This window comes from Coregonus lavaretus (assembly GCF_964263955.1).
Source record: "Coregonus lavaretus genome assembly, chromosome: 5".
NCBI lineage: Eukaryota > Metazoa > Chordata > Actinopteri > Salmoniformes > Salmonidae > Coregonus > Coregonus lavaretus.
The window spans coordinates 66556882-66581039 of NC_139992.1; the positions used below are offsets into that span (position 1 = coordinate 66556882).

Sequence of the window (24158 nt, forward strand, 5' to 3'; positions counted from 1 at the left end):
ATGTGAGCACATTTTCAAAGTGAGACATTGAAATAGCTGTGGTCAGGAAGTGGCGGGGTGATTTGTTTATCTCACTACAGAGACTGTGTTCTGTTACTCGTGTTGTGTGCAAGAAGCGCCTCAAGTCAAAACACTCAGCCATCTGACTGCAATATACAGAATGCTAATCCATTTATCAAGTAAATTACTGATTTGCCTATACAAACAGTGGCAATTACAGGTCTATGCAACAGATGCTGAGAGATCCTTAGACTTCAATGGAGGGATCTCATCACACCCACCAGTAAAGGTGAGGAGCTTAAGAGAAGCCATCTATTGCCATCTAGCGGTTATAACATGTACAACAGGCCAGGATTATGACTTTGTGGCAGTGGTAACTAGTGACGACCCTAAATGTGACCGAGGAGGACAATGGGTGACTGGTGATGACAGATGCAGAGAAATAGTGAACACAGAGAAAGCTTTATAGAATACAATAAATTATATGTACATTGTGATTTCAGATAATGTAGATACTAGGCTATTTAGGTCTGTATAAAACACAGGAGGCTGCTGAGGGGAGAACGGCTCATAATAATGTCCGGAACGGAGCAAATGGAATGGCATCAAACACCTGGAAACCATGTGTTTGATGTATTTGATACCATTACACTTATTCTGCTCCAGTCATTAACACAAGCCCGTTCTCCCCAATTAAGGTGCCACCAACCTCCTGTGGTATAAAATGAAAGCAGAGCTATGACCTGGTCCACCAAATGCAAGCACAAAAAAGCGGCACATTGCTAACCGTCCTTAAAGAGAATCTGCCCCTAAAAACCATCTACTCATTTAGAGAACAGCCTGTGTCATCGATATGAGTCAGCTACTGTCAAAATTGACTACAAAGTTTAAATAGGATAATTTTGGTCATAAAATCACTGCACTGGTCGTGACTGCATCACAATGTAAATGAAGGTTGGGTTTGTTTCAATCCTGCCCACATGCCCACAGCTGCCAGCAGTGGAGGCTGCTGAGGGGAGGATGGCTCATAGTAATGGCTACAATGGAGTCAATGGAATGGTATAAACCATATGGAAACCACGTCATTGATGTGTTTGATACCATTCCATTGACTCCATTCCAGCCTTTATTATGAGCCGTCCTCCCCTCAGCAGCCTCCACTGGCAGGCAGCACACAAGTAATCATCAATTTGGAGTGCAGCTGCACAAGACCCGATCCTAATGCCTGTGGTAAATTTGGGTTGACTTATGGGGCTAGTTAGGGACCATTGGTAAAATACACAATGTAGCCTGGGAAAATATGTTCAAATTCCGATAGCTCAGAATTTCAATGACTATAAAACCTCAAACCAACTATACATTTTTGAAATTCATATACAAATATTGAAAGCATTTCATGAGAACTGAAAGGTGTACAAAATGAAAATATTGTCTCATTTACATTGTGTAATTTATTGGCGGTCCCTAACTAGCCCCAGCGATAGGCTATCCAAAGTCAAACAAACTTTGCCACGGTTGGTCGCACACCAGCCGGCTGAAGCTAATTGGCTAAATACGTTGGCTAACTATTCCCAACTGTGAACACACACACAAGACACCCACATCAAACCACACCCCGAAACCAACTCTCGTTTGAATTCCGTCATGGCTGCTAGCATTTTTTTATGAACCAAATCTAAAACGAGGCCAAATCAGGAAGTTCAGTTGCCCTTTAACAGTCTGTGTAACCCCCCAGCTAGCACATTTGGTTCCTTGGAAGTTGTGGGAACGTACATTTTTGGTTTCCCATTGGTTCTGGGAACAAAGCCATCAGTGAACATTTTGCCTGTTCTGGGAACGTTCATTTTTAGGTTGCAGGAAGGTTCTGAGAATGTTTTTGTATGGTTCCGTGAAAGTTTTCCTGGGAGGTTTTATTAACGTCCTGAGAACGGAAATTATAGGTTATTTGAAGGCAATTAAATAACATTCTGAGAACATGTTTCAATAAGCTTTTAATAAAACTGCTAGCTTAGTTTGGGTTAACTGTTTTGAACACCAAGCACAGAAAGGACACATGGAAATTCCACATTCGTTTTTTTATTGTGGCATGGCTTCAGTGAGATTCAAACTTATGATCTTCTGCTCTTTATCCATGGAAGGAGCTACCATACAAAGCTGTTCATTTTAGTCTATTCAAACAGACCCTATTTTAAAGGAAACAAGCACTCTTTAAGATCAATTAGCCAATTAGTGGGTGCGGCCAACACACCTGAAAACACTTAACAAGATAGTTTTGTTCTGACATTCCCACAGAAGAACGTTGTTTCTTAACGTTCTCTGAATGTTCTGAGAACATGACTTTAAATAGAACCACGAGGAAATCTGCAGAAAGCGTTATGCTGAAGTACTGAGATTCCCACAGAAGAATGTTGTTTCTTAACGTTCTGAGAACATGACTTTAAATAGAACCACGAGGAAACCTGTAGAAATGTTGTGCTGAAGTACTGAAATTCCCACAGAATAATGTTTTTTTTTCTCACATTCTCTGAACAATTTGAGAACATTACTTTAAATAGAACCTGTAGGAAACGTAATGGGAAGGTTGTATGCAAAATAACCATAGGACAACCACGCGCTCACCAAGCTCTAAGAAATACTGTATATGGTTCTCAGAACCTTATGTGCTAGCTGGGCCATTAGTATCAGACATTTGTGTTACCAGTGTTTCAACTACTACAGTGCAATTAACAGGTTATCTATAACAATGGAAATGTAATGCAGTATTCAAAATCCCTAGACTTATTCCACATGTTGTTGTTACAGCCTGAATTCAAAATTGATTACATTTATTTTTTTTCTCTCATCTAAACACAATACCCCATAACAACAAAGTGAAAACATGTTTTTAGAAATGTTTGCTAATGTATTGAAAATGAAATATCAAAATATCACACCCGAGTCAATACATGTAGAATCACCTTTGGCAGCGATTACAGCGGTGAGTCCCACTTAACTTGTATTTTTTATTCGGTACATAGCAATTTTAACTACAAAAGTTATTTTTATGTGCACTACAACATCATGCACAGAATGTAATCCGCAACAAGTCAATTTGATGGAAACACATGGGAAAATGTCCACATTGTTTTTATGCAGATTTGAGAATATTCGCATGACAATCTGTCGCCAATTGGATGGAAACCTAGCTACTGTGTGTTTGTTCACCTTGTGGCTTGCTCTCAATACATAACAATTATACAACTGAAATCATACAGTGCAAGTAGACAATGATTTTGTTTCCTTTATAAAACATTGCAGTCCATGATATTCATTACATTTTAAATGCACTGTTCTCCTCTATGTTAAAAGAAACATCGTATGAAATGCATTGTTAACATGTCTTGGTTATTTCACTTGTTTCAAAGTACAGTACACCTTGTTTTATTCTATTGTACTGGTGAAACCTGTCTGTACAAATGCTGCATGATTACAGTACCATTTCCAAAATGAAGCAACAAACAGTACATGATGTAAGTCATGGTTTTGTTCTTTACATCAATATTCAACCATTTCAGGTGCTGCACATGGTTTACCTGAATCTTGGGGGGGGGAAAGGCTATAAAACATTAATTTCAATGTACAACAATTCAGATTTTGATCAATAAAATCAATATTATACCGTATTTCTATCTTAGACTGTGGTTTGAATCTCAAATTAGTCAAATATCTCTTCCACTGGTCTTGTGATAACAAAAGGGAGAAGCCTAACATTTATTGATTCAAATGCAATCAATACATTTCCAATAAATGTACAGTGCAGGCTAGTAAATCGTGTTGTGCATGCTCTCCCTACAGCAGTCAAAGTCCAGCTTAAATAACATGCTACCACTTTGAATTCTCCTCTTCTACTCATACCTCTAAAATAGAAAAGAAAACAATCATATGTTGTTTAGAAATATACCGGAATTCCTTGAGATGTGATAAAAACAACAAGCAACAGCTTAGTTTACCCAGGAGATGACCAAGGCCAGAGGACCACTGTAGCCTACCAGAGGAGGCTGGTGGGAGGAGCTATAGGAGGACGGGCTCAATGTAATGGCTGGAATGGAATAAATGGAACGGTATCAAACTTATGGAAACCACATGTTTGACTCCATTCCATTGATTCCATTCCATCAACTACATTGAGCCTGTCCTCCTATGGCTCTTCCCACCAGCCTCCTCTGGAGCCTACATACTACATTTCCCATCATGCCTTGTCTCATCTGATAGTAGTGATCCCCTTCTACTGACAAATTACCAGGTTCAGTTTAACTGTGCCGATAATGCACATTGATTATGGCTGTACCACACTGGTCATTCTATTCACGTGGTGTGAACACACATTGTCAAATATCAGCTCTCGCTCTACGGTTTCAACCGTTGGCTACAGTAGATGTTCATTCCCATAGAGTTGTAACAAGCAAGTGAGCCGATACACAATGCAAACATGATCAGCTCCACATTATATACAGTATATTAACTGAAGTTTGGACTCGACACATGAGTCCCTGTGATGTTTGTGATTCGTCACCACACCTGGGCTAACATACAGGGCCAACCAATAGGCTCGCAGTAGAGCCCTCTCAGTCACATCAATTCTACAGTCGATTCACTTTTTTCCAACACCAGATTTCTCAACACCTCTGGTCATGTATGACACAATTTCGTCATGTATTTTTAATCATAACACCTATTTAATATTTTATTAAAAAGTAAAATCATTACAAAGACTGATTACCACAGTTTTCTCCAAGATAATGGATTGTAGTGGGTGATAAGTGGTTTCAGTTCGCTTATGTCTGGAGGTGTTCTCTGTGTCTCCTGTCCAAGGCATAGGAGGGAGTGAGGGATGCATGGGTGGTTGGTTCTCCAGAGAGGCATTGGCTGTGATTAAGGTGCTTCTGTATGTATGGGGCCCTAGGAGACCCCTGCACCCTCAGAGGGTGATCCTGGCACAGTGGTGTTTGAGCTTGCAGGGCAGCACCCCACGGTTGAGCTGGTAGAAGTCCACTAGCTGGATCAGATCAGTGAAGCGCGTATGACCGTCATCTAGGCTGTAGAACAATTCCCCCTCTTCATCCACCTTACACATGCACGCAAACACACACAAACACACAAGCTTGAACAAGATGTTGTCTAAAAGAGAAGAGAAGTGCATATACCAAAACAAAGGGTTATACTCACCGGTAAGATCTGAAAGTGTTTGATTCTCTGTGTGTGACACAGTGACAGTACAAATGTATTGGGGTTGCTTTGGCTGTCCCTTAGAATAAATACTCTGAAAACAAAGAAAAGTCTCTCAGTTTCTTCAGGAACAACTTGGGACATTTTTGTTAACGTATTTCTGTCTGGTAAGTGTAAATTACACTACAATAAAATCCATACGTAAACTCTCTAGCTTGCAGTTTCAAAACACGCATAGAAAAGTGCCTGATGCTGCTCACCCATCAATCAGACCCTGTTGAGTGATTAAGAGGTGTGCTTCGTCTCTGGACAATTTGCTGTGGAACCAGGGCTGGGCCATATGGAGAGCTGCAAAACACACAGGACGACTATGGTGATTTTCATTAGGCACCAAACAGAAGAAAACATACAGAAACAGTGAGTGACTACCTGAACTTGTCCAATAAAAAATGCTTGTTTTAATTAGCCGTTGCAAAATAATACATTTGATGGGTGCTTATATTTGTCCTATTTCACACACGTACAAGTGTGTATTAACACACATATGGGAATTGGAAATGTTTTTTTGCATATGTGAACTCTCCCTGAGACATCCTCAGAGAGTGGGGTCATGGCCAGGCTCTGCCATTATCTACGGCAACCCTGGAAGAATTAGGGTTAAGCGCCTTGCTCAAGGGCACAGACAGATTTTTAACCTTGTCAGCTCGGGGATTCGAACTAGCGACCATTCGGATACCAGCCAAACACTCTAACCGCTAGGCTACCTGCCGCCAAAAACGTATTGCTACGGTGTGCACTAATGAATACGACCCATGTTTCAGAGGGAGAGGACACGACACTAGTGGCTGAGTCATTAAGCACATTGTATCTGGTTAGGAGAGTCATGTGGCTGTGGCTGCATTCCTGGGAGTTGCTGCTTGCATGTTGAAAGTGGCCTTCTACTAACCTATGTTTGACATGGGACTCTGAGAGGTGGACGGGCTTCCATGGGAGCTCAGACGGTGGCAGCTTTTCCTCTGAAGGGAGAGAGTGAAGAACAGTTCAAGTGTCACATGCTTGGACTATTTTCACATTGGTTCACCATCATTTCATACCTTATACAACTGACGCGTCAAATTTTGGGCATTAATAAAGCATCTGTTGTCAGGTATTCAGTCATGGTAAAATAATCCTTTATGTGTTATTGCAGGACCAGTGTCACAGTGCTGAGTAGAGAGAAATGATGTCAGAGAGCGAACCAATAGCCTACCCTCCATGAGAGCCCTTCCTCCACGGCTACGGACAGCGCCTCCGATGGGTTCTCGATCACCCGGCTCTTGTGTCCTGAGAAGTCCATGGCCACCAAGGAGTTCTCTGAGATACTTCTCTTGAAATATACATAATGTTTGAGGTAGTATACATTATTATGAGTATACAGTGTAAAAAATTATACAGAAGTGCTGCTATCTAGTGTCTGAGAAGTGTGACTGAGTATAATTTCTAGATGATTCCGAGCAGAATGTGCTCCAGTGAATGGGGATTAGAGGGGTTACGAATAGAACGACACATGGGCACATAGCATTGATTATAGTCCCTTAAGCTGTCATAGTCACTGGTTTTAAATAATCAAACTCAAAAGAAAATACTTCTTATCAGGATTAGTGAGAGGCCTTTAAATTGCCATGGTTTGCCCCTCTATCACCCCTAACCTCAGGATCCTTAAGGGCAGTCGTCACAAAGTGACTACTGTTTACTTTAAGGATAGAAACATTCCAATCCTTCTAAGACTCTCTGAATGGTCTGGGTCCATTCAGACGATGTAAAGATAATTCTGGGGCTCCCAGGCATCATTGTGCAAACAAACTGATTGCTCCTTTCCTTGGTTTGGTTTCATTGTGATTTGATTCTTTGTCTGGTGGGCTAGTCTTACGGCATGTCATGATCTAGGCTATAACAGCTGTATGCCAGGGTAAAGGAGATTAAGCAAGCCTGTTCCCAGAGGGTTAGTCTAAGTGTGTGTCCGTAATGGCACCCTATTTCCTATATAGTGCACTACTTTTGACCAGGGACCATAGGGTATCCCATAGGGCCTTAGTAAAAAAAGTACACTATTTGAGATGCATCCTAGCCCTTCCCTGTGCAGCACTGAGCTCAGGGTCCCAGCCCCATGCCTAGACACTCTTTGCGTTCTTCTGACAGCAAAGCAGGGGTGACGAGTTGTTAAGTCTGAGAGCAGCTGATCTACGGTTATTTTTAGAGGAGACAGGCTGGATGTTCCAGTGCCCATAATAGAACATGTGTTTACTCATACAGAATACTCGCATTTGAGGGGGAAATATTATTCTGGAAAATGAATCCAGTATGAATACTGACTGTGTGTCCTGTGTCATGTGCTGTTAAACTGTGTATCAGCACATTGGTATTTACACATCACTTACCATAGGTGAAGTTTTCTGTTTCTGGTGTGGTTGAATGAAGTTTTGGTACAGCTGCATCCCATACTGCAACACAAAACATGAGCATGTTTCAAAAGGCAAGCCTTTAGATGTGTAGACACTAGACAGAGTTTGGATGTGATAAGGGGGGCAGCATGGTGACTGTACCTTAAAGAGGCGCATGGCAGTGACCCAGCAGGTTCTGGTTTGCTCGTCATCTGCACACAACAACTTGAGGTCTCGTGGAGAGCCACACTTAGTAGACTGGAGTGGAGGATCATCATGAAGAGAAAGCATGAGTTTACCAAACATAACTCGGAACTGACTTGCCTTTCTTAATTGTCCCTGATGGGATAAATAAAGTTATATTGAATTGAATAACTTAACATGTTAAAACCTTTACAGAAAACACCAAATATAGGTTTATAGATAGAGAAAGTAAAAGTACCTTGACACAGAAGCCATAGTCCGTAGGCGCTCCGTGTATCTTTCTCGCTGATAGGAACGTGTAGACGTCGCTGTCACTGAACTCAGCAATGAACTGGAGATGCCTTGGTTCCTGTGAATAGAAAACAAGAAATGTCTCAAATCTCCACATGCCTTTCAGTGTCCCCTTTACGTCACATTATCCCCCCCCCCAACACATAATGCTCCATTGCAATGAAGGGTTGGGTTCTCGCATTCCACTGTAGAGTAGACTCAAGTTCCATTACAAATCCAACTATGTGAGGGATCAGGGTAGAAATGTGAACAATGCAGGAAATGTAGAAATGTCTCAAATCTCCACATGCCTTTCAGTGTCCCCTTTACGTCACATTATCCCCCCCTATGCTCCATTGCAATGAAGGGTTGGGTTCTCGCATTCCACTGTAGAGTAGACTCAAGTTCCATTACAAATCCAACTATATGAGGGATCAGGGTAGAAATGTGAACAATGCAGGGCTGCCCAGTGTGAAGACAGATGCTAAGCAAATAAAGACTGCAATGTCATATCACTTGGCCATTATACATGTACATCTGTGTGAGCTTAGTGGGCTGGTCAGCGTAAGGAAAAGCTAGCAGTTAAGGCATGTGGTATAATGCCAGTCTGTAGTATGTTGGTCACTGTGACAATAGTAAAGAGGGACTAGCTTGAAGTTTTTGTCTGCATCACAAATGGCACCCTCACAAATGGCACCCTACTCCCTTTATAGCACACTAATGTTGACCAGAGCCCTATGAGTCCAAGAGCACTGAATAGGGAATAGGGTGCCATTTAGGACAAAGATTCACATCAACCTGGTCCATTGTGATCACAGAATAAAAAGAGATCATTGTTTTAGCTGCAGACCCCTTACAATTGAGAGGTGGGACGAATTTGGCACACTTCAACATAGTCAAGCAAATAATATTGCCCTATCCATTACACTGTAGGTGTGGCTAGTGTTTGAGATAGGACCAAATATGTGACAAAGTGATAAGAGATTTATTTATACAATAAGAACACTGTCAGGGAGCCAAGGCAAAAGAGATTTACCAAGCAGAGAAGCACAAAGCAAACCATTGTTCAAACGTTGTGGGAATGCGACACAACATTCTCACTTCTCTGTCGCACAGTGTAAAGAACAGGTAGGTATAGTTGTCTGTGTTTGTGGTGACTGACTGACTGGCAATGTGTAGGACACAAACCAAAAATGTAGCCAAAACCAATTTACACATCATAAATCACTTCATATCAAACTAAAAGAATGAAGTCAGACCTAACATCTCTAACTAATTGCGTCACCTATATTGGAGATAGCAAACCTGGGTCTTTTTGTGCTCTAGTCTTTTTGTGCTCTAGTCTTTTTGTTCTCTAGTCTCTTCTGTTGTTGGGAGAGGGAGAAGTGGTTGGCTTGGCACAGTGCTGTGCACGTCTAAGCCTCACCTGTCAGCATTGGGTGTTGAGGGCTCAGTCCCTGGCAGTGGCATGCCAGCTGACCAAAGGGAAATCTAGCTCAACCAGTTCCACAAAGCAGCCAGGGGACAATAGAGCTAGCTAGTCCCCTACTGTACACCACACCACGCTGGCACATTGACACACTTATCAAATTATCCCATAGACAGCCAGCGAAAACAAGTTAAATTATCTCCTTGAATTTAGTTGCTTTTTGCAAAAACATACTTTTTGCTTTTTAACATACAGAATTATTTTAGGAAGGAAATCTATTCCATTCATATTGTAATGAATTAATGTTTCATTGAAATCTGGAAAACTTGACAGTTACTTAAGAAACATTTCTTGAGTGCACACTAATATATCAATGATATTGACTGACCTTTGATGTCCCCTTGTTGGAGAAGTAGAGACCTGACCTCCTCAAGACAAAGTAGAACTTCTTCCAAGACTTCCTGCCTTGTTCTTTGGCATGGAGGTGCCCATGGATCTCTGGACAAGTGCTTGAGTTGAGAAAAGTCTGTTGGACAGAAAATAGTCTCTAAATACTGTAGCAGCAACACTGAGGGGCGGTTTCCTGGACACAGATTAAGCCTGGTCTTGGACTTGCAAGCAAACTCACTGAAGAATCTCCTTTGAAAGGGCTTATTAGTCCAGGACTTGGCTTAATCCGTGTCCAGGAAACTGGCCCCAAATCTGTAACTTTAAAGTGAAGATACTGTACATGTAGAATGTAGCTTGAGGGATACCTGTATTAGCTGAGAATGGTTCATCATCCCATTGGTTTCACTTGATATGGACACCATGTGATCTGGGAAAGAATCCTATCAACATGAAAACAACATCAGTCATAACAACACACATGCTCTTTACATCAACTAATACTTATTGGTCCAGCAGAGTGCATTAAGAAAACAGGTGGTATAATGTATAAATGAGTACACACATTTCTTTGCTAATATCACACCCTCGTCTTACCAGCGGTTTATTGAAGAATTCATATTTGGCATAGTTCTTCCGGAAATATAGCCGACTGTCTGTGTCCATGCCCCAACCGGACAGCACCTCCATAACAGATTCATGATCTTCTATGATTCTTTCTGGTAGATACAAGAGAAAGAAATGTCAATGTAGAGACCACAACAAGCAGAAGAAATGGACAGAGAGGAAAGTGAGAAACAAGTCTCTGAATGTCCTTGAGTGGCCCAGCCAGAGTCCGGACTTGAACCCGATCGAACATCTCTGGAGAGACCTGAAAATAGCTGTGCAGCAACGCTCCCCATCCAACCTGACAGAGCTTGAGAGGATCTGCAGAGAAGAATGGGAGAAACTCCCCAAATACAGGTGTGCCAAGCATGTAGCGTCATACCCAAGAAGACTCGAGGCTGTAATCGCTGCCAAAGGTGCTTCAACAAAGTACTGAGTAAAGGATCTGAATACTTTTGTAAATGTCAAATTTCAGTTGTTTTTATTTTATAAATGTGCAAAGATTTCTACAAACCTGTTTTTGCTTTGTCATTATAGGGTATTGTGTGTAGGTTGATGAGGAAAAAAAACAATTAAATCAATTTAAGAATAAGGCTGCAACGTAACAAAATGTGGAAAAAGTCAAGGGGTCTGAATACTTTCCGAATGCACTGTATGCTTAATTAGCATACAGTATTTCAGAACGTGACCTACCGCTTGCATGTCAATATCAGACTGGGAAGAATTGACGTTCGCAATCTCCCCCTATCTGCAAGCGTAGCCAATGACATTACCTCTTATTGACATCTGACTTAAACCAACCAATTAGAATACATAAACATTAAATACACATTTCTGCAGTGGCAAGTGGAAACATAACTAACCACGTTACACATACAGTACATTACAGTGGTTATTTGTTCATAATCACAAAAGCAATATAAACACGTTTAGTGCCCAGGGCCCACATTCAGTACAATCAGACCTGTGTCACAGCAGGGCATGTGCTTTGCTACCTTTAAAAACATTACACTGTGCAGATTGATTATTAACACTTTATCTAGAGATAGATTAATAAATAACTTAAGGTGGGAGTTACAGTATGAGTCCTGGCTCTGTGGGTATTATTAGGGGTTCACAGCAAAGACAACAAATAATTATTGTTATTGTCAGAATCTTTTTTTGACATGGTCAAATAACTCAAGCATAGATTGGTAACTTTTTTCCTAATTTGGCACACTGAAACAATAAGTAACTTGTTAAAGTTAAAATGTGTATGTAGGTGTCTTTCCTCATGCTGAACAAATTTGCCTCAAGGACCCATAAGGTCCATTGGGAGAGATTTTCCTCCATCTTGGACATTTTTGAAAACGTATTCTCAGTAACCATAAGTTCAAATAACGCTGGTATGTAGACCCATGGTACATCTCTTAACTTAGTTTGACAAAAGCTAAGGTATTGGTTAAGAGATGGCTGAGTTATTGATGAATCAGGAAATCTGATTTTACGTGTCCATTTAAAATCCTTTGTAAATCCATTCCACAATGGCCTATCAACTTGAATCGTTTTAGGGTTATCAAAGGCATTACCATGATAAATCATGTTACGTTTGGCATTGATATCTTTTAAAATAAGGAAAGTAATAAGAATTCACTTTTTTGACTATATAGCGTTAATGCTTAAAATAATCATAAATATTATTCTCAAGGACTAATTAAGCAATAATACATGAGAGGCCATGTGTTATGACATTTTTCGCCGAGTGAATGATAAAAATGTCATAACACATGGACTTGAGTGTATTATTGCTGTTATACAATGGGTTACCAGCATTAAAAATGCAAGATTATTTCCCAAACCACACATTTTTCAACAAAGCATGATGCTACATTCACGACCACTGGTTGTCAAGTGCAATTTTTGGGGTTATATGGTCGTTAGTTATTTTCGTATTGACTGTCAAAAACTACCCAAGCACTGGTTGATAGTTCCAGAACTTTGCAGGTTGCTATTGCTAGCTAGCCAACTACACAGCCAACACAATCACTTCAGCTGGAAAGACCGCAAACCAGCACCATTTCATTTCGTTTTACCGGTTTCTCCATTGACATTTAATTTATATATCCATAAAATGATGCGGATTGACTGGCTGAGGAAAGCTGCCTGTCTATCTCGTACCGAAATGACATTATTTTGGGACACAGTGGAGATCGAATTTCAATATTGCAACAATGTTGCAAATGTCGGAGAGAATGTCTAGATGCTTTTTACAGTGGAGATGAAGTTTATAAGTTGCATGGCTGGGCAGATGAGACAGTGGATCTGTAAAAGTAGTAGTAGTATTAGTAGTGCGTTGCTAGGTAACGACATAAACAATGCCACTTTTTATTGAATGTGGCCATGTGTATGTTTTCTAGTATAAACTGAGTGTACAAAACATTATGAACACCTTCCTAATATTGAGTGGCACACTCAAACCAGTGTGCCTGGCACCTACTACCATATCCCGTTCAAAGGCACTTAAATCTTTTGTCTTGCCCATTCACCCTCTGAATGGCACACATACACAATCCATGTCTCAATTGTCTCAAGGCTTAAAAATCCTTCTTTACCCTTTCTCCTCCCCTTCATCTACACTGATTGAAGTGGATTTAACAAGTGACATCAATAAGGGATCATGACTTTTACCTGGATTCACCTGGTCAGTCTGTGTCATGGAAAGAGTTCTTAATGTTTTGTACACTCAGTGTACAGTATGTGTAGTATATGTCTAGTATATCATGGGCAGGATAGACTAACAATGGGAATACCAAACCACCCATTGTAAAAAAGTCAGATTCACTCCAAATTTGGTCTTTGGACTCGTCCCTAAATAGCATGAGAAAATAATGTTGATGCATTCAAAGATGGCCACACTATACCAGTAGATACTATAAAAATATTATCATGAACCATACGTCCAAATGACACCAAATGTGGAATGAAGGTCCATGGTACATGCCTCAACTTTGTTTGGGAAAAGCTAAGGGATTGGTCAAGATGAGTTATTGATAAATCAAAAATCAGATTTAACATGCCCATTTAAAGCACTGTAAATCCACTCCACAGTGACCTATCAACTTGAAACTTGTCATCGCTATCATGGACGTCCCTAAGATGAACCACACGGAATATAGTATTGATATCTCAAAAAACATTATCAAATAATTATTTGCATACAGTGGGGAAAAAAAGTATTTAGTCAGCCACCAATTGTGCAAGTTCTCCCACTTAAAAAGATGAGAGAGGCCTGTAATTTTCATCATAGGTACACGTCAACTATGACAGACAAATTGAGAAGAAAAAAAATCCAGAAAATAAAATTGTAGGATTTTTTATGAATTTATTTGCAAATTATGGTGGAAAATAAGTATTTGGTCACCTACAAACAAGCAAGATTTCTGGCTCTCACAGACCTGTAACTTCTTCTTTAAGAGGCTCCTCTGTCCTCCACTCGTTACCTGTATTAATGGCACCTGTTTGAACTTGTTATCAGTATAAAAGACACCTGTCCACAACCTCAAACAGTCACATTCCAAACTCCACTATGGCCAAGACCAAAGAGCTGTCAAAGGACACCAGAAACAAAATTGTAGACCTGCACCAGGCTGGGAAGACTGAATCTGCAATAGGTAAGCAGCTTGGTTTGAAGAAATCAACTGTGGGAGCAATTATTAGGAAATGGAAGACATACAAGACCACTGATAATCTCCCTCGATCTGGGGCTCCACGCAAGATCTCACCCCGTGGGGTCAAAATGATCACAAGAACGGTGAGCAAAAATCCCAGAACCACACGGGGGGACCTAGTGAATGACCTGCAGAGAGCTGGGACCAAAGTAACAAAGCCTACCATCAGTAACACACTACGCTGCCAGGGACTCAAATCCTGCAGTGCCAGACGTGTCCCCCTGCTTAAGCCAGTACATGTCCAGGCCCGTCTGAAGTTTGCTAGAGTGCATTTGGATGATCCAGAAGAGGATTGGGAGAATGTCATATGGTCAGATGAAACCAAAATATAACTTTTTGGTAAAAACTCAACTCGTCGTGTTTGGAGGACAAAGAATGCTGAGTTGCATCCAAAGAACACCATACCTACTGTGAAGCATGGGGGTGGAAACATCATGCTTTGGGGCTGTTTTTCTGCAAAGGGACCAGGACGACTGATCCGTGTAAAGGAAAGAATGAATGGGGCCATGTATCGTGAGATTTTGAGTGAAAACCTCCTTCCATCAGCAAGGGCATTGAAGATGAAACGTGGCTGGGTTTTCAGCATGACAATGATCCCAAACACACCGCCCGGGCAACGAAGGAGTGGCTTCGTAAGAAGCATTTCAAGGTCCTGGAGTGGCCTAGCCAGTTTCCAGATCTCAACCCCATAGAAAATCTTTGGAGGGACTTGAAAGTCCGTGTTGCCCAGCGACAGCGCCCACTGCTCTAGAGGAGATCTGCATGGAGGAATGGGCCAAAATACCAGCAACAGTGTGTGAAAACATTGTGAAGACTTACAGAAAACGTTTGACCTGTGTCATTGCCAACAAAGGGTATATAACAAAGTATTGAGAAACTTTTGTTATTGACCAAATACTTATTTTCCACCATAATTTGCAAATAAATTCATTAAAAATCCTACAATGTGATTTTCTGGATTTTTTTTCTTCTTATTTTGTCTGTCATAGTTGACGTGTACCTATGATGAAAATTACAGGCCTCTCTCATCTTTTTAAGTGGGAGAACTTGCACAATTGGTGGCTGACTAAATACTTTTTTCCCCACTGTATGTAACGCTAATGCTCAAAATCATCTGCAATCATCTTCTCCTCATGAACCATACGTCAGATTCAGTCCAGATTTTGTATTTAGACTCACTACTGTTGATGCATTCAAAGTCGGCCACGCTACACCACTAGATGGCACAATATCACACCAGGGCTATAAGAACTGAACTGATGGACATGGGGCCATTACATTTGTTATGTAAACCTTATGTATACATCCTTAAAAGCTGTGTGAATATAAAGTCACTAAAACATTAGATGGCTGCACCAGACCATTTGGTGGCACTATAGATGTCATTGGCACCAGTGGCACCATAGGACACTAGAGCAATAACTATTGATCAAGTAGACTTTGTCTCTTGCAAATGAATGTTAGATTAAAATTATGCAGACGAACAATGTAAAACATATCTGTATAAATCACATATTGTTGCCCTATTATATGGTCTGAACGTAGTGTGGATATTTTATTAGGGAAAATTTGAAACCGGAAGTCCTACCTCTTGCGCAGCCAGCGTATATATATATTTATATTAAACTCAATATATTAAGTAATTAATTAAAAAATTATTACCTGCTGCACTCAAAGACGCAACCTACCGCACTAGACAACGTCACTTGCGTCATCCTTGTGGTATTGAGAGATAAACATGGTAATGCTGATTGCACATAAAGGAAGATAGTTCCTACATGATCGAGTGCTTTGTTATCCAACTGATCTTGTGTAATTTATGTCATCCTGTGAATCCCGTTCATTGTTGCTCAAAGCTATATTTATTATTTCAATTGATCAATGAACATTACTCAATCCCTTGAACCTCAAATGCATATGAACTGTTCCAATGGAAAGCAGCGGTTTGGAGGCAGTCATCTGGAATGCTGCACAGCAATTTGAGGCTGAGTTATTCCCATAATATAACCACGGTCGGGGCAAGGCGGGCATGGTCATCAGACCTCAATCCCCCTCAGGGTCTATTACAGCCAATAAAGCAACATCAGTCTAGTATCGTTAGAGAAGGGAAAAGCAGGTACCATTTCATCTCCACACAAGCACTGCATTAAGCACTGAAAGGGCTTACAGAATGAGAACGAATAATGCAAGAATTGTACATCTAAGTTGAGTAGCACTTCATTACAAACTCAGTGAAAGCAGATGCACTTCAACTACTTCTATAACAGAAGCACAAGCTTTATTTGGCTTGACCAAGATGATGAGTGAATCAGACCAGAGATTGTTAGAGGAGGTTCAAAGGGCTCTAAAGGTCGAGAGGAACTAATGTGTGTCCCAAATGGCAGAGTCAAAAGTAGTGCACTATAAAGGGAATAGGTTGCCATTTGGGACATAACCGGTGCCTGCATAGAGGCACTGGAAAAGCAATCTTTTGTGTCAGTATGATATAACATGGCAAAACAGATGCTGAGATGCCTTTCTATGTAGTCATATGTAAGGTTCTTTATAGGGTTGCAAAATACTGGTTACTAGGTTTTCCAGAAATCCAGGTTAGAATATTTCTGGATTTAGGAGTGAATAAGCAGGAAATCCAGGAATCCACTAACCAGGATTTCTGGAAAACATGGGAATTTTGGAACCCTAGTTCTTTATAGTTGGACTTGTATGGCCTCTTTATAATGACAACAGTTAGGAGCCTGTTAGCTCAATGTTTCATCATCAGGAAACAATTGACTATTGGAATAAAAGAGGTCATGTTTTAGCTGACATTCTTTTCACAAGTTTATTTTCCAAAGGGTCATTGGTATTTTCCGCATACACTGAACAGAAATATAAACGCAACATGCAACAATTTCAACAGATTTTACTGAGTTACAGTTCTTATAAGGAAATCATTAGGCCCTAATCTATGGATTTCTGGGAATATGACTGGGAATACAGATATGCACATGTTGGTCACAGATACCTTTAAAAAAAAGATAGGGAGTGGATCAGAAAACCAGTCAGTATCTGGTATATCTACCATTTGCCTCATGCAGCGCGACACATCTCCTTCATATCGAGTTGATCAGGCTGTTGATTGTGGCCTTTGGAATGTTGTCCCACTCCTCTTCAATGGCTTTGCGAAGTTGCTGGATATTGGCGGGAACTGGAACACACTGTCGTACACGTTGATCCAGAGCATCCCAAACATGCTCAATGGGTGACATGTCTGGTGAGTATGCAGGGCATGGAAGAACTGGGAAATGTTCAGCTTCCAGGAATTATATACAGATCCTTGCGACATGGGGCCGTGCATTATCATTCTGAAAAATGAGGTGATGGCAGCGGATGAATGACACAACAATGGGCCTCAGGATCTCGTCCCGGTATCTCTGTGCATTCAAATTGCCATCTATAAAATGCAATTGTGTTTGTTGTCTGTAGCTTATGCCTGCCCATACCATAACCCCACTGCCACCATGGGGCACTCTGTTCACAATGTTGACATCAGCAAACCGCTCGCCCACACAACGCCATTCACGCTGTCTGCCATTGCCCGGTACAGTTGAAACCAGGATGTATCCGTGAAGAGCACACTTCTCCAGCGTGCCAGTAGCCATCGAAAGTGAGCATTTGCTGAAGTTGGTTACGACGCCGAACTGCAGTCTGGTCAAGACCCTGGTGAGGACGACGACCACGCAGATTAGCTTCCATGAGACTGTTTCTGACAGTTTGTGCAGAAATTATTCGGTTGTGCAAACCCACAGTTTCATCAGCTGTCCGGGAGCCTGGTCTCAGACAATCTCACAGGTGAAGAAGCTGGATGTGGAGGTCCTGGGCTGGCGTTGTTACACGTGATCTGCGGTTGTGAGGCCGGTTCGACGTACTGCCAAAATCTCTAAAACGACATTGGAGGAGGCTTATGGTAAAGAAATGAACATTACATTCTCTGGCAACAGCTCTGGTGGACATTCCTGCAGTCAGCATGCCAATTGCACGCTCACTCAAAACTTGATACATCTGTGGCATTGTGTTGTCTGACTAAACTGCACATTTTAGAGTGGCCTTTTATTGTCCCCAGCACAAGGTGCACCTGTGTAATGATCATGCTGTTTATTCAGTTTCTTGATATGCCACACCAGTCAGGTGGATGAATTATCTTGGCAAAGGATAAATGCTCACTAACAAGGATGTAAACAAATCTGTGCACAAAATTTGACCGAAATAAGCTTTTTGTGCGTATGGAACATTTCTGGGATCTTTTACTTCAGCTCATGAAACATGCGACCAACACTTTACATGTTACATTTATATTTTTGTTCAGTTTAGCTCATCTAAAATTAACACATTTTTCTATAACGACATATACTGAGTGGAATTATCAATCACCTCAAAACATGTTTTCAAAATTACGCATTACAGTAAAAAGGGAGAAAAGGAGAGACTCAGAGGAACAATGCAGACTTTAGGACACACCTTACTAAACTGGTTAAATGACAACAGCACATCTCCAGCAAAATCAATGCTTTAAAGACTCAATGAAATAATGAACAGAACAGATGGATAAGTTATGCTGCTGAGAAATGGTAAGGCTACACCAGTAGGAAGATTGGAGTCACTGTTGCTGTACGATTAACTCTTTGCTGATCAACTTGTGGTATCTTTTCAAAGAGCAGAATCACACTGCAGTGTGCCACAGAAAGAGTAAAACAACTGGGTTCGGTTTAGGGTTCTGCACTCACTAAACTAGATATTGTGCACATCCTCATCACCATCATCATTACACAGTAATCTGATACTGTACTTGTAAAACTGACTTCTCTTTCTTAATTGCCCCTGGTGGGATAAATAACGTTGTATTGAATTGAAATCTTACCTATGCCTAGATGGGAGAGATGCTCAAACAGTGTCCAGCTGTGGTCGTCAATGCAATGATTCTTCAGGACAAACAGCTGGCATATGTCCCGGGCTGTGATGTCAGTCGGAACCTCTACTGCTCGACTTGTATTGTCCTCAGTATACACTTTGATTACCTGCAGTGAAACAAACACATTGACATGAACAACATCTGTATCAGAACAGTTCAGAGCTTGCTTTATATGTACATATAAAATACATTAAATATATACACATACGTACATTAAATAAATGTACATTAAATATACATCAAACTTGACAAATAACCAACAAGGCAAGAAATAGAGGTCGGAAGGCATCATTTCAAACACATGGGATGTTCAAATGTTCTCCAAGCCTTATCAAATCAAATTGTATTTGTCACATACACGTTTATAGGATTTTAGGTAGGTCAACTCTCATCTTTAACAAAGTCCACGATAATTCTACCCCATAATCATTCAACCCACACACACCAACAGCACCAAATTCTTCCAAAAGTTGGTAAATGTGTCCCTGACAAAGTAGCCTACTGCGTGCAGGTTAGCGTTTTTCGTCATAAATCTTGTTCTGCAGACAGCTCTGCAGAGTGGTCACTAGCTGGCACAGCCACAAAGGCATAACATCTGATTGTAAACCTAACCACACTGCTAACCCTAATGCCTAACCCTAACCTAAAATTAAGACCAAAAAGCTAATTTTTGTTTTCATGAATTTTTATTTGGACATTGCAGCTGGCCTATCTAAGGGGAAATCGATCAGTTCTGCCTCCAGGACAAGACACATGACAATAAACGTCAACCTGCCTACTGCCTATTGCTCCAATTTTTACTTCACAACAGCTATATTACAGTTCTGCATTAAAAAGCTCTCAGAGAATCTCAACAGTCATGCAATATTAACACAAAACACCAAATAAACTACTAACAAATCATCTAACATCACAACTTACCCTTCTGTTGGGAGACAAGACTTGTGAATTTGAGCTAACTCTGCAGCCTATGTAGGGCTGAGTGCACAGCATTGTAAACCAGGCTTTTAGTGAGGAACATGGAAACATGCATCAGACAGGCAGACCGTGCAGCGCTGAACAGAACAGAACCAAGCAGAGTAGAGTAGAGCAGCGAGTCAGTATCAGCTGGGAAGCGAAAAGTAGAGCCCTCTCTCTCTCTTTCTCCTCTCTTTACTGCAGTGGAGCGGAAATGAGCTAATTAGAAAGAGCTGCCTCTGAGCACAGCGTTTTCCTGACTCCACAGATATATGTCACCGGGCTATGGCCCAATCACCTGCCACCTTTTCCCCAAGTAAAAGAGCCCAGGATCAGCCTGTTCTGCTCCACACAGCCCAGGAGGAGAAGAAAAAAAAGAGTCACAAGTCTCGCTCCCCCCCCTATTCACACAGCCATGGCAATTTGAGTTCTTCGCATAAAGCCCTGCATGAGCTTTAAAGCCATTACAAAGGTGCTGGTTAAATGTAATGTAATGTAACTCTGTCTAAAGTTGACAGGGGTGGGTGGGGAGAAGGGAGGAAGAGAGGCACAGTAAAGATCAACTGGCTGCCTCTTTCTGTGTGGATGGGTCTCTGTGCCTTGGTTTAAGGCAGATCGGTGGGGCAGGATGCGCCAGCCCTCGTTTGTGGAGTGAAACGAGGTCACAGTACTCCAGCAGAGTTAGCGTTAGTACTCTTAAGAAGCCCACAGCGAATCACAACCACCAGCTATTACATCACCCTTCAATGAAGTAAACAATCTAGTTTTTAAAATCAGTCAGTGACGAGATTTACAAGACCCAAAAAACACGTAAGGATTTCCCTTTGCAGGCACCTAACAAAAGCCAAGGGACTGCATTACTGGGGTTACTTTAACAGCTAATGTCCCCTTGCTGAGTTGTCCGTACAGTATGGACGGACAGGCTAATAATGACACACTGTAATCATCTCATACATTGCAGCAACACTGAAGTCACTGAGGTTGAAGTAGAAAGCCGAAGATGATAACAATCTCAAAGCCCAGAACACTTACTGTATAAAACATTACAATGCATCCAATGCATTTCCAGGGGTAGAAATGACAAAAGCAAAAAATAGATCAAAAGAGTGTGAATGAGCCTCTAAATCAGGCTGTGGAAAAAAACATCTAGGCAGGAATCCAGTTGTGTCCCTCTGTGGAAGTCACTTCCTGAGAATTTGCCAAATCAAATCTCCAAAGGATTGTGTTTCATGAGGAACAGGGCAGGGTTTGTCAGGGGGTGAAGAAGCTTTTAGTGCATTACTCCTGCAGACGACGGGTTGACATTAGTTCCTCCACACAAATACACTGGACATAATGCTATATTACACAAGGTTTAGGATTTTTGTGCCAGGAAGATATTTGAATATATTTATAGGAAACCCCTAGTCAACAAAACAATATAGGATTTGTGTTTTTTTCCAATAGAATCCTATAGGATTTTCACAATCCTAAAGAATTTTGTGTCACCTCTTTCAGAATCCTATTGGACTGCTTTTTTCCTATTTGAAATCAAAAGTAATCATATTGGATCCTATAGGATTCTCACAATCCTAAAGAATTTTGTGTCACCTCTATCAGGATCCTATTGTAATCCTATTGGACACTTTCCTATTGGAAACAAAAGTAATCCTATTGGATCCTATAGGTTTTTGTCTTGTAGGATAGGCGTGCAAAATCAGCAGGGGATCAAATACTTTTTTCCCTCACTGTAGATATACTGAACAAAAATATAAATGCAACATGCAACAATTTCAAAGATTTTACTGAGTTACATTTCATATAAGGAAATCAGTCAATTGAAATAAATTCATTTGTCCCTAATCTATTGATTTCACATGACTGGAAATACAGATATGCATCTGTTGGTCACAGATACCTTTAAAAAAAAAAGTAGGGGCGTGGATCAAGAAACCAGTCAGTATCTGGTGTGACCACCATTTGCCTTATGCAGCGCATAAAGTTGATCAGGCTGTTGATTGTGGCCGGTGGAATGTTGGCCCACTCCTCTTCAATGGCTGTGCAAAGTTGCTGGATATTGGCGGTATGAAAATGTATGCGCTTACTTAACTGTAAGTCGCTCTGGATAAGAGCGTCTGCTAAATGACTAAAATGTAAATGTAATTTTGTCACCCCAATCAGAATCCTATTACAACTTTTTTTCTTAATTGAACCTATTCAATTATAGTTTGTTGTCATTTGTTCCAGTGCAATACAACATGAATTACAACATTTTAGTTGCTTGGAAACAACAGTTCTATATGACTACCGGTACAGTGCACCTTTTTCAACGAAACACTCAAAACGAATGATGACAGAACATTTCTGTATTCATTTTGAGCTATTGCTTTACGAAAATGCTACACATGCATTATAAAGTACTGTAGTGTTACGCCTTGATCACACCGACAGCGTCATTGCGTTTTGGTACACCAGAAGTACATTCATTTCCAATGGAACGCTGCGTTTGCCTTGCAGCACTGCATGGTAGAGGCAGTTGCAGTGTGTTCTGTGTGGTGAATACGTTGGATTTATCGAACGTATGCATAACATTGTATGCGTAGACAGCTCGACAGAAATGGTAGCAGAAGGTGAATGTTGAACTTTTGTTGCACAAATATCAAGATTCTGCTGTGTACCACTTTGCGCAATGACGCTGTAGGTGTGATCGAGACGTTATGCATACTGCATGTAGCACTCAGTCTCCGTATATTTAGGAAGAAAACAAATATGGCCTGTATGTCCTTCGAGTGATCCGCAAAGCTAGATATAATCTGTGTGCATATCTCTTGACTAATATCTATGTTTACCCACTTAAGAGAGCTTTGGCCAAATATTTGGTGAGGTTCTTAAAAATGCATTCAACACTCAGCAATAAAATCTGCTGGTTCTGTCCTCATTTGGTGTCCTTTGGTGAACTACACTCTGTATCTGGAGATAAAAGATTGCAGACAGCAAAAGTTCACAACTAACTAACAGTAAAAACAAAGTGCAGTTTATTCTAATGAATCCTTCAACAGTCTGAGCCGACACTAGCTCCTACATGCGCCGGCTGCTCCTATATGGATTTGATCATAGCATGTTGGATGTTTCAACTAGGGTTGAAATGACTGACCTCGGTATCCATGATAAATCATTTGGTCTAGGGAGTCAAATGAATGGCGAAGCCAGATAAAATGCTGCTGTGAACTGCTGCTTTCTGTATCAATGAGCACAAAGAGGTGCATTCATTCATCAGGTATCCATGCTACTCCAAATTCACTTTTCTAAAGTGTCATTATACTAATATAGTCATTGTGGTTGCTTTACAAAAACCTTTCCTAGAAAGACTGATAAAGTCTTAAGCTGCAATTTTCTACCAATTTGTATATTCTCTTCATTATACTATGTCCAAAGATAACACTCAAATATTATAACAAATCCCAAGAGGATTGAATACGTAAGTACTGCTTAATGCCTCAGTTGAAGTGAAAAGTAGCCCAGAGCACATGCGGGCAACTTGGTGTGCTCGCGATTAACTTCAGATAATCACAGTCGCTCTGGAACTGCGGGAACTTAACACAATGACATACACTGTGCAGGGACTGACATGGGAGAGAGCTGAGGGAAATAAGATAAGAGTTGGGCAACAGTGATAACGGTGATGACAGGGCTAAGCAGTGCTACGAGCTATGAACCAGTACTAACTGCAACCCAAATTCTACCCCCGGCCTTCCCTGTCAACGGCAACATAGTTGTACATACAAATCGTACTGAAACTCCGGGAGTAAAGGAACATGGTCTTTCATTGAGACAGAAAAGGGAGGGAAAATTCAGACATATACCCTGGCCTAAATATAGCGTTGTTAGCAAAGCATAGACTGCTCTATAAGTCCTCTTTATCTCAAGGACAAGATTGCGGATACCAGTTTACTAATTTGTGTTTACTGGTTTTACCTTGAACTCCACTCCCACAGCTGCAGCACTATCTGTGAGTGCCACAGCAGTGGCCTCAGCCCTGGGCTCGG

The 24158-nt window shown here is 40.9% G+C and overlaps 1 protein-coding gene across 3 annotated transcripts in view; it reads right to left on the reverse strand.

The window, feature by feature from the left end:
* Window positions 1-3264: 3264 nt before the first annotated feature.
* Window positions 3265-24158, reverse strand: part of LOC311129752 (growth factor receptor-bound protein 14-like) — a 41794-nt gene continuing 20900 nt past the window's right edge. For 2 of the 3 annotated variants that reach the window (XM_084162177.1, XM_084162178.1), the window contains 13 exons: window positions 19126-19282; window positions 10513-10634; window positions 10284-10358; window positions 9917-10054; window positions 8068-8178; window positions 7788-7883; window positions 7623-7685; window positions 6455-6571; window positions 6152-6221; window positions 5466-5553; window positions 5206-5299; window positions 4210-5104; window positions 3265-4037 (listed from right to left, as the gene is read on the reverse strand). In XM_084162177.1, coding sequence (XP_084018303.1) covers window positions 4958-5104; window positions 5206-5299; window positions 5466-5553; window positions 6152-6221; window positions 6455-6571; window positions 7623-7685; window positions 7788-7883; window positions 8068-8178; window positions 9917-10054; window positions 10284-10358; window positions 10513-10634; window positions 19126-19282 — 1278 coding nt within the window. In that variant the 3' untranslated portion in view covers window positions 3265-4037; window positions 4210-4957. Of the gene's footprint in view, window positions 4038-4209; window positions 5105-5205; window positions 5300-5465; window positions 5554-6151; window positions 6222-6454; window positions 6572-7622; window positions 7686-7787; window positions 7884-8067; window positions 8179-9916; window positions 10055-10283; window positions 10359-10512; window positions 10635-19125; window positions 19283-24158 lie in introns of those variants that run through there. The other variant, XM_084162179.1, reaches the window with a different exon arrangement.